This window comes from Pelophylax lessonae (genome assembly GCF_965119305.1).
Source record: "Pelophylax lessonae genome assembly, chromosome: 9".
NCBI lineage: Eukaryota > Metazoa > Chordata > Amphibia > Anura > Ranidae > Pelophylax > Pelophylax lessonae.
In genome coordinates this window covers 124,422,581-124,435,369 of record NC_138776.1, presented here as the reverse complement: position 1 = coordinate 124,435,369, position 12,789 = coordinate 124,422,581, and the positions used below count along the sequence as shown (strand labels likewise).

The window sequence follows — 12,789 nt, the reverse complement described above, 5'->3', positions numbered from 1 at the left end:
TGGTGTCAACTAAATGCTTGCTCTCATTTTTAAAGTGGCACTATAAAAATGACAGCTGGAATCTGGCTACTATGGCAAAGACCTCCACTTGCAATAGTGTTCATAAAGGAGCATGAATGTGCTTTGAAAGAATCCCCTGGCACACAGATGGTTAATATCTCACAAAAAAACAGCACTTTTTCAGCACTGGCCTTAATTATGCATGGGATGGAACCATCATTGCAATTGTTTGGCGTAAAGATTTTGATTTGCAGAACCTAAAATCATTGCTAGTTTACTTATTTCGAATAAAACTGGTAAAAATATTCACAATGGACAGCTAGCCTTAACATTTATTTAGAGAACTACCAAGTTATAAAAGGACATTTGAGACCCTGCTAACTTGTGGCAGATCTTCACACACGTGGGTCCTCTCATGATGGCCTGGATGGTTCAATCCTGTACCTCTATAGAAGAACCACTCCCTACAGCTGCCTTTTCTAGCACCATTATGCAAAAAAAAAATAAAATAAAAAAATAAAAGCAGCGACAGTGGACAATTCCTTATATGTTCAGGATTACTGCAGCACGCAAAACAAATAAAAAAAGGAGCATGTAAAAAGCATGAGATGGTACATGAATCCAGCTGGTAAGAGATTCAGCTTTAAATATTAAATTCTCCACCGCATTTAATAAACATACGTACATGGAAATAACCCTTGAACATTCTATAGCCAATTGAAAAATATAACTGTTGCCACACTGGTTGTGAAGAGGCAGGAGGTGAACCTAATATTTCACAAAAGCACATTATAAACTTCACTTGTGACAAAAAAAAAAAAAAATAAAAAAGGGGGAAGGGATCCTATGTATACACAGCTCCACTTTTGGAAAGGGGGGGGGGGGGGAATAACAAAAAACAAACATAAAAAACTGGAATAAAATGGGAAAGTGCCATCTTTATTTATCCTAATTAAGATTTAAATGTCCTTTTGACACGAAAAGGATATTTACATAACATTGTTACGTAAGCTTTTCTTCTTTTTTTTTGTACTTTGCTTTTTCCTCTTTTTTTCCTCTCCTTTTTCCTCATTCCATTGGACAACAGTGCCAAAAACCCTGCTGGGCAAAAAAATATTGGTCAAGGAAAAAAAAAAAAAAAAATTGCTCCTATAACTTGTAGTCTGACAATGCGATTTGCCATTTAAAAAGGTCCTTTATCAGTTTATTCAAGTTTGTCTTTCTGTGGTTTTAATTCCCTCGATTAAAAAAAAAAAAAAAACAAAAAAAAAAACAAACTCAGACTTTTGTAATCTGATCTTCATCAAAAGGTTCATTCTCTGGGTCAGAGTCAGTGGTGTCAGAGTATCGATAATGATCAGGTTCATTGTCACTAACATCCGGTGTTACTGAAGTTGAGCTGCTTGCTTCTGAATTTGAAGATTCTTCTACGGTTTTAGTGAAAAATAGCTTTACCTAAAGAAAAAAAGAAAACGGTAATCAACACACAAAGTAAATAAGCAGTTTTGATATGCGTTAATGCTTAAAAACACTCAACTTTGAAACTCCGGAAATTACAAATTTGAAGGCCTCTTTCATACGAACAGTTAGATATCAGCTTTTGGCTGCAGAAAGAGGAACATATTTACCACAGCTAAATGCAGACAATGCATCCCATGGCCCCATTCGCCCATTGCGTTTAGCAACGTTTTCATAACATACAGTTTTGTGCATTTAGGAAAAATAAAGTTGACAGCGTCCAGGAGCGATGTACCACAGCTATCGGTATATAAAGACAGTTAATCGCAGTACAAAGAAAGTAAACAGCTGCTTTACAAAAGGCAAGAATTGACACCGCAGCTAAACGCAGCCGCATGTAAATGCAAGTAATCGCACATAATCGCAATGCACAAATGTGAGTAATCTTTGTGCCAGGAGTGTTGGAATTTCAAAATGACCAAATATGCCTTTACCAGCGGCACAACAACTGCCCGTGTGAAAGGGGTCTTAAGACACCAAAAACCCCAAAGGTGACGATAGAATTATTTCTTATACATGCACAACAGCATCTGGTTACTTTACACAAAGCCATCTCTAGCTTCAGAAGTTTTTAATAATTACAGTTACAACTATTATATGAAGTAAGCTTTGTATCTAGATTTACCCTAGATCACAGGTGTTAAACAAGGTCCGGGGGGGCCGAATGCGTCCCCCCCCCCCAGGCCATTTCATGTGGCCCTCGCACCTCTCCTGCAGCTGTGGCAGACCCCTGGTCTCTGCCCCTACCTTGTCTATGTAGTCGGCAGCAGGAGAGGACAAAACTCCTTTGCCAGATCCTGCAGTCCTCTGTGCAGAAAGGCTCGTCTTTGAGGGCAGAAATCCTCCTAAAGATCCGTCAACACCACCTTGTCTTTGCCTCCCCTGATCTCAGCATTCAGCAGACTCTGGAAGACGACTCCAGCCCTCCTCTGGTTCTCCTCCAGACCCTGCACTTCTTCCCAGATCCACCCGCATCTTCTTCCTGGCAGCAGCACAAGGTAAGGGGGTGCATTGTGATGTAAGGAAGGGTGGGTGACTCTTGACCTCTGATGGTGGGGTGGCTCTTGACATCTCATATAAGGGGGCGTGGGGTGCTCTGGACATCTAATCCTATAGATATAACTGGCCCTTTGAGGGCAACCATAATACTGATGTGGCCCGCGATAAAAATAACATTTGACACCCCTGCCCTAGATAAAGCCAACAATCGTAATGCTCCCTTATTTTCAAAATTTAACTTTTTCACTGCCAGAGTTCATTTTTTTTTTCGTGCATGTAAAAATGCATATTTTAAGCCTGAAGATTACCTAAAACCCCCAAAACATTATATACTATCTGAAAGTAGAAGCCCTGTACAATAAAATGGACACAATTGCAATTTTATTTTTATTTTTTTATGTCACATGAAATAAGCATAATTGTTTATCAAAACCATATTTTCAGCCAAAACTCCCTAACTGCAAGGCACATATACCCAATCCTTTTTATAAAATATAATAGATGAGATTATGTTGCACGCCTGTGAAATGTTGGGAAAACTACAGTAGCGCAAATTATCCATAGGTGATGCTTTAAAAGCCTTTACAGCGTATGCATTTATATTTAACAGGAAATGACAGCCCTAGAATTATTGCGATTACTCTGGCACATGTGGTGATACCTAAATGTGTGGCGCAATCATCAATTTTCATATCCAAGCACACTCAATGTGCACATTTTAGGTTATCACAAGAGGGCTGCTGATAAGCCCCATATGTAATAAAACAGGTTCTCTTTACGGCCTCTTTCACACGATCAGACCGATTGGATCCTCCTGTTCATTTTTCAGGTGGACCCAATCGAGCCACCCATTGTCCTCTATAGGAGGAGGCCTGGCATCCGATCCGACAGATCCGCTGAAAACAGACGTATGGCAATACGTTCGTCATCCGTCCAGCAAGTTGGATCAGATGAAAAATGGACAGGCTTTCTGTTTTCATCTTTTCTCCCCATAGAGGACAGCGGGACTCTGATAGGGCTGTCTCTGCATAGTGAGTGGAGACAGACCAGTCATCCGCCTGCTCAGCGGGGATCAGCAAGCAGAGTCTGTCAAAACGGATCCGCACCATGCGAAAAGGGCCTAAAGGAGAGTATGGGGGCCTTTTAGAGCCCTAATTACCTTACTGGGGAGAGAAGTCAACTGGGCACAGCATCTTCTGCATCATGTAGAAATTATCAAGCAGCTTTAAAACTGCCCAAATCACTTCTACAAAAAAGCTGATGACACAGTGAAAAGGGGAATTCTCCCAGCACCTGTTTACATGATGGTACTACCGCCAACATAATCCTGATATCGGAGCAAGGAAAGGATCACTTGTCAATCCTGGGTGTATTTTGGCTACACAAACATGAAAATTGGATATTACTAAAAGAGAAACTCCAGGCTACAAGTTATAGCGATTAGTAAGCTGCTACTGCTATCCAGCAAATGGCAGCTGTGCTAAAATCAGAACATTTCCCTAATTTACCTTAATCTAAGGTCTCCATGAACCACCATATCCACAGCCAACATAAAACTCAAAGGTCTATGGGAGGTCAATAGGAATGTACTTCCTGAAGCATGTGCAGTTTAACTTGGGCTCACATTGGTTCATGTACCACCAATTACATTTATATTTTAAGGCAGGTTTAAACGAAAGGAATGCCTAGATAAAAAAAATGAAGGTAGGCTGTGCTGCCTTGCATGTTTATTAAAGATCAAGCTTCAAATCTGGTTAATTCCTAAGTGTACATTGCAGCGAGTGGGAAATTACATATCTGGGGGCATTCTGTGCATCTGTGTATGGAACACCTTGAGGTCGCCATATTACATTTTACAGTAAATTACAGCACTGCAACGAAAAGGTATTTTTTTTATAGCAATCAATTACAATATGACTTGTGTAGCAATTGTATAGGCTATACTTTTTTTTACTTGCAATTGTTTTTCGGCACAAAAATTAGATTTTTGACTTACCGTAAAATTCATTTCTCTGATGTTCATTATCGGACACAGCTTCTGTCATTCTTGACAATTGGGTTATGCTGCCACCTACAGGAGTAAGACACTAGGCAGAAAAAAAAAAAAACAACTTCTGGCTACACTCATGGGCATGTACTCCCTCTCCCTGCTATAGACAATTTTGTTACAAGCAGTGTCCGGAGAATTATAACTCCACAGAGGGGTGGGCGCTGTGTCCGTCAATGAACATCAGAGAAATGGATTTTACAGTAAGTCAAAAATCCCATTCCCATCCCAACCCAAATGGTGGGAAACAGCAAAAAATCCCCAAGGCTAAACATTAGCCTACCAGGCAACAGGGGCTCAACCAAAACAACTGGAGCCCACCTGAAAACAACAATACACCCTCAAATAGGATCAGGTCCTCTTAAATAGCCTGCAAAACCTTGTGGCCAAAGGCAGATGCCAACACATTCATTTTTATAAAACTTTGTAAAAGTGTGCACCAATGACCAGGTGGCCGCCTTGCAAACCTGCGTCACCGACGCTTGATGAAGGAAGGCCCAGGAGGCACTAAGCACCCTAGTAGAGTGCGCCATGACATGGAAAGGAGGAACCTGACCCCCCCCCCCCCCCCGATGGAATAGACCTGAACCACCATCCCAAATCAAGATCCCAAGGCGGCAGTGGAGCCCGCACTGGAGGAACCAAATGTCGAAAAGTACGCACCAGGAAGTGTGTGGCCAAAGGTCATTGGAAAAAGACCGCCAAGGCTGATAACTGGCCCTTGATGGTTCTCAAGGCAAAATTCTGTTCAACCCCCCATTGAAGAAAGGTTAATATCCGAGCCCCTGAGAAGGAGCCAGGATGAACCCAAAGAGACTCGCACCACTCAATAAAACGTCTTTTCCATGTACGATGGTAAATATTTCTAGCTTTCAACAGGGTAGGAATCACAGACTCAGATAAACCCCTATCCTTCAGCACCCGGCGTTCAACAGCCAAGCCGTCGCCAAGACAGCAACTGTAAGGCAGGATGGAAGATTGGTCCTTGGGACAGCAGATCCTCCCTGAGTGGAAGCTTCCAAGGAACATTGGTGACTGGTAAGATGACCGGAAACCCTTCTGCCTTGATCCTGCGTAGGAGTCTGGGCAGAAGCTTGAGAGGAGGGAAGGCGTAGATCAGATGATACTAACCCTACTGGGCCACCAGCCCGTCTGTGGCGTCTGCTAGAGGATCCCTTGACCTCTGCACCTTTCTATTGAGCCGAGACGCCAACAGATACACCTTGTGGGTGCTCCACCAGAGACACAGCTGATGAAACACCTCCAGATGAAGGGACCACTCCCCTTGGTCCAACACCTGTCAACTAAGGTATTCTGCCTGTCAATTTTTCACCCTTGGAATGTGAATGGCAGAGAGGGCTGGAATGAACCATTCTGCTCACCTTAGAATACCGGCTACCTCCAGAGCCACCAGGGCACTTTTTGTGCCCCCTTGGTGATTAATATAAGCCACAGCCGTGGCATTGTCCGATTGAATGTGTACTGGGCATTCCTGAAGACGATCAGTCCAATGATCCAGACAGTCTGATCACTCATAGTTCCTGGACATTGATAGGTAGTCTAGACTCTTCCAGCGTCCAGATCACCTGAGCAGAATGCTTGCCGAGGACGCTTCCCCAGCCCGATAGGCTGGCATCCATGGTGACCACTGTCCAATACAAGGGGAAAAATGATTTTCCTAGCCGAAGCACCAGAGAGCCAAGCCACCATATCAGGGTCTTCTTTGTTCCCCGCCTCAGCCGGATCGGACTGTCCAGAGACTGCGGAGTCTTGTCCCATTTGGTCAGAATCCATCTTTGCAGGGACCTCGTATGGAACTGTGCAAAAGGAACCACCTCAAAAAGGTAGATACCATCAGGCCCAGCACCCGCATGCATGTTTGTAGGGATGATCATCTGTTGGACAGCAGGAGGTGAATTGCAGCCTGCAATTTCTGGAGTTTGTCCAGCGGAAGAAGCACTCTGGCTATGACCGAGTCCAGAGTAAGGCCCAAATAGTCCAGCTTCATGGACAGAACCAGGGCAGACTTCTGAAAATTCAGAATCCAGCCAAACTCCCACAGAGTTCGTATTGTGATCTCCAGGTTATCCACCAGAGACTCCGCTCACAGAAGGAGATCGTCCAAGTAGCCCAGTACTGCGAACCCCCATTGGCATAGCAAGGCTAGCACCGTAGCCAACACTTTTGTGAAGACCTGAGAAGCGGAGGCGAGACCAAAGGGTCACACCACACACTGATAATGCTCCTCTCCTACAGCAAAGAGGAGAAAACCGCTGGTGACTGGCACATATTGGAATGTGAAGATAGGCATCCTTGATATCTATAGAGGCGAGAACATCCTCCTGATGCAGGGATGCCACCACCGTTCCGACTCCATTCTGAACTTCTGTACCCGCACAAAGCAGTTTAGTGCCTTGAGGTCCAGGATTTGACACACTTTACCTTCCTACCTGGGGACTTTTAACAGGTTTGAGTAAAAACCCTGAAAACTTTCCGAAGTTGGAACTGGGATATTCACTCCTTAAAAGGAACAGGTCTTGTACCACCCCAAATAAAGGCCCTGTAAGCAGTCTGTGGTCAGGAGCAGGTTGGAAGGAAAAACCTTGCCGGGGACAAGAGCGAAACTTGATCTTCTAATCGGACCGATGACTTGGTGGACCCACTTGTCTTGTACCCGGGAGGTCCACGGGTGCGGAAACCAGGAAAGCCTCGGGAACCTCGGTACAAGTTCTACGATGAGGTTCTATGCCCTTAGTAGCCTGCAGAAGAAGGGTACTCTTCCCCCCCCCCCCCCCAGAGAGACCTTTAATGATGTCATCCAGGGTAGCTCCAGACAATCTAGAAAGGGAATATCAGGCAAGGTCTTTTTAGAAGCCTGGTCCGCAGACCAGCATTTGTGCCAAAAGACATGCCAAAGGATCACCGCCAAAAGCAGAGAAGCGAGCCAACAGGGGAGCTGCATCCAAAGAGGCATCACAGAAACTGCAGCCCCTGGATCAGCTGGTCCCCCAGCTCAGCAAAGGCAGGAGGGAGTTGTTCTCTCTCCAGGTCACGGCACAGGAGCTTAGCCCACTCAAAATTTGCGACACTAGGGCAATGGTAAATACCGGCCTCATTACCAAACCAGCAAAGGTGTACATAATGCGGGCCACAGTCTCCGTTTTCTGGTCAGCCAGATCCTTAAAGGCCAGGGGCTCTTTCACCGGAATCACCGTTGCCTTGCTTAATCTGGAAACTGGAGAGTCCACCACAAGTGGCACAGTCCACTTCTTAAGAAAGGACTTAGGAACCCCACGGGGTTGCTATGGTCATCCCCCAATCTTAAGCGACAATTCTGTCAAAATAGGCGGGGACAGGTTAACACCTTTGCTGCTCTGGATGGCCTGTGAGTGCCAAAGGGTACCTGCGCCTCTGACGCAGCGTCAGCTGCGTCCATCATCTTCGGGTGACCCACGTCTGCGGCGGTCAAATAAGATTCAGGATCTGGAGACAGATGAGGCAGGGGAAGGCGAAGGGTGCTTTTTGCTAACCCGTTTCCCCGCAAGCCTCCCCCTGGGATACAAGGGACCGCCGTCAATGCATGGATGGATGGTTGGGACCCGGAGGGCCCCGCAGTCTCAGAGCGGGGATCAGGTGAGCAAACATGCTCCAAAGATTCCAGGAGTCACCAGGGGGACCCCACAAAATGTGTAACACACCGCTAAGGGACAACCCCCACGGTGCTGGCAGCACCACCCGGTCGCCAAGTACAAGGCACAGAGCGATACTCAGCAGAGAGGGAGAGGACCCCCACCAGACTTATCACCTGGCCGACACAGGCACCTGGAATCACCAGGAGAATCTGCACTACACATGTGGCGATCAGGAAGATAAATGATCCAGGAGTCAGCACCAGGGGACAAGGAGGGGCTCTCACTGCCGAAATCACCGCCCACGGGGCTCCAATGTCATGGCTGCCGCCATTTGCCATGCAAACTAAAAGAAAATGGCCCAGCAATCGGGAGACCAGGCAGTACAGGGGGCTCTGGCAGGAACCCCTACCAGGTACAACCTCACCCCCCCCCCACACCAGGAAATTGGCCAGACCACCCCAAAAAAATACACCCCCCCAGCATACGTGGGGGGGGGGGGGGGTTTGGGGCTTGGCAGACGAGGAACTTGGCAGGAGGGGGGTGCCTGCAGAAGAGAGGGGAACCTGGGGGTACCACCATCCCAAGGAGGGGCCCACTTCCACCCCAAAACCCTCCAAGAATAGAGGGAGGGGAGGGGACAGGACGACAGCTATTCACCATACCAGGAACCAGGTAGGCACCGATCCAGACAGATCCTCCTTTCCATCGAAATGGGGCCAGGAGGAACGCTCCGACTCAGGCCAAGACCAGGACGTATGTGACCTCGCAGGGCTTTTAACTCACAGGACCAGCCCCCATCCAGTGGGACTATGTCTCGGCCGACCTAGCACGGAGCTGAGGCATGCGCACGCTCGCTGGCTAGACTGGAGTGGCCACTGGATCTAGATTATCCAGCCCGTCGCTCAGTCTGACAATTGATAGTAGATCTCACAGCAAGAATCCAGGAAAAAAAAAAATTTCCATCTAAAAAATTTTGTCAGGACCCAAGATCCCAGCAAGGAACTAGGTCCTCAATCCTGACTAGGCAGAAAAAAAAATGAGTGACTATAAACAGGGAGGGGGAAGATACCCCCTGGGACTGCTCATGGGTATAGCCAGAAGTATTTTTCTGCCTAGTGTCCTTCTCCTGTAGGGGGCAGCATAACCCAATGGTCAAAAATAACAGGAGCTGTGTCCGTCAATGAACGAAAGAGAAATTAACTTATCTACAGGCAACGCCCTACAATGCAAGCGTGGGTTGGCCATTTCAATGCAGAAGTGCCAATCTCTATTACCTGGGGGAAAAAAACTCTGTGTTGCAGAAAATAGTGAATTAAAAAAACAGATTGTTAAAAACACTTCTGCAGGAGAAGTTGCACATCATTATATAGTACCACGCAACTAAAAAGCATGTAATCCAAACTTCAAGTTCTTTAAGGCTGGTAGTTTTATTACTACCACATAATACTATTGGATGAGTTCTGCTATCAAAAGGGAAGACCACAAGTGAAAAATTCAGACTTACTTTAAAGTTTGGGGAGAAGTATCTGTTGGCCTTGTCTTTATTAGCTTTATCTAGGTCATTCTTTGTTAACGTGAGAGCGAGATATTCCTTGTCATTATCTGAACGTTCCGTGCTTTTGATACCATCAAGTTCCTGCTCTCCAAGTAACGTTCCATTCTCTACTTTGTCTGAATACTCTTCGGGACCAGGTATGAAGAATGTATTTATCCAAAAATGAAACATTTTTTCCTATAGGGAGAAATAAAAATTAGCACTATGTAAGAAGGCAAAGTTATCTTGCAATCTCTTTAATAGAAAACTCAAAAGAGATAGAGAGGGAAAGCGAAAAAGCATACAAAGAGAACGTATAGTAAGAAGAGATTTTTTTTTCAGATATTTGTAAAAAAAATGTGACTATGATTTATCATTTTCCTTCCACTTCACAATTATGTGCCACTTTTGGTTGGTCTATCACATGAAATCCAAATAAAGTACATTTACGTTTTTGGAAAATTTCAAGGGGTATGAATACTTTTTCAAGGCACTGTATATTAAGACCTAAGTGAAATACTTACAAGAAAACGGGCCTAGAGAGAAAGGTTGCAGTTGTATATAACCACTGTTGTGACTAGGCATTGTAACGTCCGCTATTTCTACTTTTAAATGATACAAGGCGCAGATGGAGAATGGCTGCTGCAGCAACAGTCACCTGTACACTGCACTCAGCTACTACAGAAACTATGCAGGATCTTGAAAAGCAGCATTAAAAAGGTTCTAAAGGCTGGGTGTTTTTACCTATATGCATTCACTGCATTAAAGGAAAAGAACCACTAGTCCCCCACCCCATCTAAACACTTATCAGAGCCTGTCGGAGATCCAGCACTGTGCCCAGCTGCAATCTTCTCTCTCCTCCCTTCACACAGGGACCTAGGCAGCAGCAGGAGCTGCTGTCAATCAAATGTTGTGAGGAGGGAGCGAGGGGTTGGATCGAACTGCGCTGGCACTGTGGCTCGAATGTGAGCCAGCAAGTGTGCATCCATAGCAAGTGGCTTGCTATGGGGGCACACAGAAAAGCGGAGAAGCCAAGAGTGCCAGCAGGGAACCCCAGAAGAGAAGTATTGGGGCTGCTCTGTGCAAAATCATTGAAAAAAAAAAAAAAAAAAATTCAAGGCTTTACATTCACTTTAAATTACCAGCAGCAGCTTGAAAGAAGAATGGTTGAAAACTAAAACTAAGGTCAACAAAACTGGAGAGATTTATAACCTCCTCAGTACACTAAGCGAAACGTCGCTTTAGAGCGGGAGTAAAGGAAAGAGCTGGCCAGTGTTTGGATTTGCATACTGTCAAACTTCCTGGAAGCAGCAGCGCTCCCACACAATAAAGACTGAAGCAGTGTCCTCTGATGAACACTGGACTAAACACTGTAGTAAATATAAACATTTATAATGAAAAGCGGCTCTCTTTATGCTCTGTTGGACATGACAGAGTTAACTCCACACTACACCATTTCATGATTAATAAAAAAAAATAAAAAATGCAGTGCAGAGCCTACAGTGTCCCACAGAGTTCTGTCTGCATTATGTGACTGCTGGAGAGGCAGCAATCACATTTTTTCATTCACTGGAATAAATAGCACTCTGCGTGCTTTGTGTTTCCGAAACATACAGAACCTAAAGCACATAAACGCCACTGTGCTTTCTACTTGTGACTGTATATTTCAGCTTTTTCTTGTGGTATGACCACAATAAGGCCATACCACTGCTTTATAAACCAGCCAAAGCTGCTTTTGTAAAACTACAGAGAGATTATAGCGTCCCAACTAAGATTATTCACACTATGTGAACATCTATTGGTACCACATCACACTGCACCAGAGACCTAAATGGCACATAACGTTGTACACTCCAAGGCCTCATGCACACTAGACATTATAAAAACGTCAGTAGAAAGCTGTAGAGGTTTTATAGCTTTTTTGCAGTAGCCTTTTTTCAGCTGTAGCTTTTTTTTTTTTTTTTTTTAGCAAAACTATACTCCCACAAAAGCTTATGGCTCAAAACACTTTGATAAACGCTGAATAACCGCGCTTTTCAGCTTTTACCAGAGGTAGAGCATTTTTACAGCTGAAAAACTCCTCTCAAAACCCACTAGTTCTGGGGGGTTTTTCCAGCCAGAAAATGCCCCTGCCAAAAACTGCTGATAACAGCCTATGTGTGCATGGACACATAAAATAACATGCTGGGAGTTTGCTGGCTGCAGAAAAAAATGTCTGACGCCAAAAACAGCAGCTATAAGTTAAATAAAAGGGTAAAAACGGAGCATCAAGTCACTGCCTGGCAAAAAAAAAAAAAAAAAGACACCACCCCACAAATGAAAACAGAGTCCTTAAGTGAGCGGTTAGTGTTGAATGATGCCCTTACTAAACTTAGTACAGTGCATTAAGAAAGTATTCATAGCGCTTCACATTTCCACATTTTGTTATATACAGCCTTATTCCAAAATGGATTTAATTCATTATTTTCCCTCAAAATCCAACAAACAATACTCCATAATGGCAATGTGAAAGAAGTTTGTTCGGAATCTTTGCAAATTTATTAAATCTAAAAAAAAAAAAAAAAAAAAAAAAGGCCTCCTCGGTAAAAGGCACATGACAGCCTGCCTGGAGTTTGCCAAAAGGCACCTGAAAGACTCTCAGACCATGAGAAACAAAATTTTCTGGTCTGATGAAACAAAGATTTAACTCTTTGGCCTGAATGGCAAGCATGTCTGGAGGAAACCAGGCACCGCTCATCACCTGGACAATACCATCCCTACAGTGAAGCATGGTGGCGGTAGCATCATGCTGTGGGGATGTTTTTCAGCAGCGGGAACTGGGAGACTAGTCAGGATCGAGGGAAAGCTGAATGCAGCAATGTAGAGACATCCTTGATGAGAACTTGAGCGCTCTGGACCTCAGACTGGGATGAAGGTTCATCTTCCAACAGGACAACGACCCTAAAGCACACACCCAAGAAAACAAAGGAGTGGCTACGGGACAACTCTGTGAATGTCCTTGAGTGGCCCAGTCTTGAACCCGATTAAACATCCCAGGAGAAATCTGAAAATGGTTGTGC

At 44.7% G+C, this 12,789-nt stretch overlaps 1 protein-coding gene across 1 annotated transcript in view; it reads right to left on the bottom strand.

Moving 5' to 3' along the window:
- Nucleotides 1–918: 918 nt before the first annotated feature.
- PTEN (phosphatase and tensin homolog) overlaps nt 919–12,789 on the bottom strand; it is a 126,862-nt gene continuing 114,991 nt past the window's right edge. Inside the window, exons 8-9 of the mRNA XM_082268323.1 lie at nt 9,701–9,928; nt 919–1,455 (exon numbers count right to left, since the gene is read on the bottom strand). Of these exons, the coding sequence (XP_082124449.1) occupies nt 1,279–1,455; nt 9,701–9,928 (405 nt within the window). The 3' untranslated portion in view covers nt 919–1,278. The remainder of the gene's footprint in view (nt 1,456–9,700; nt 9,929–12,789) is intronic.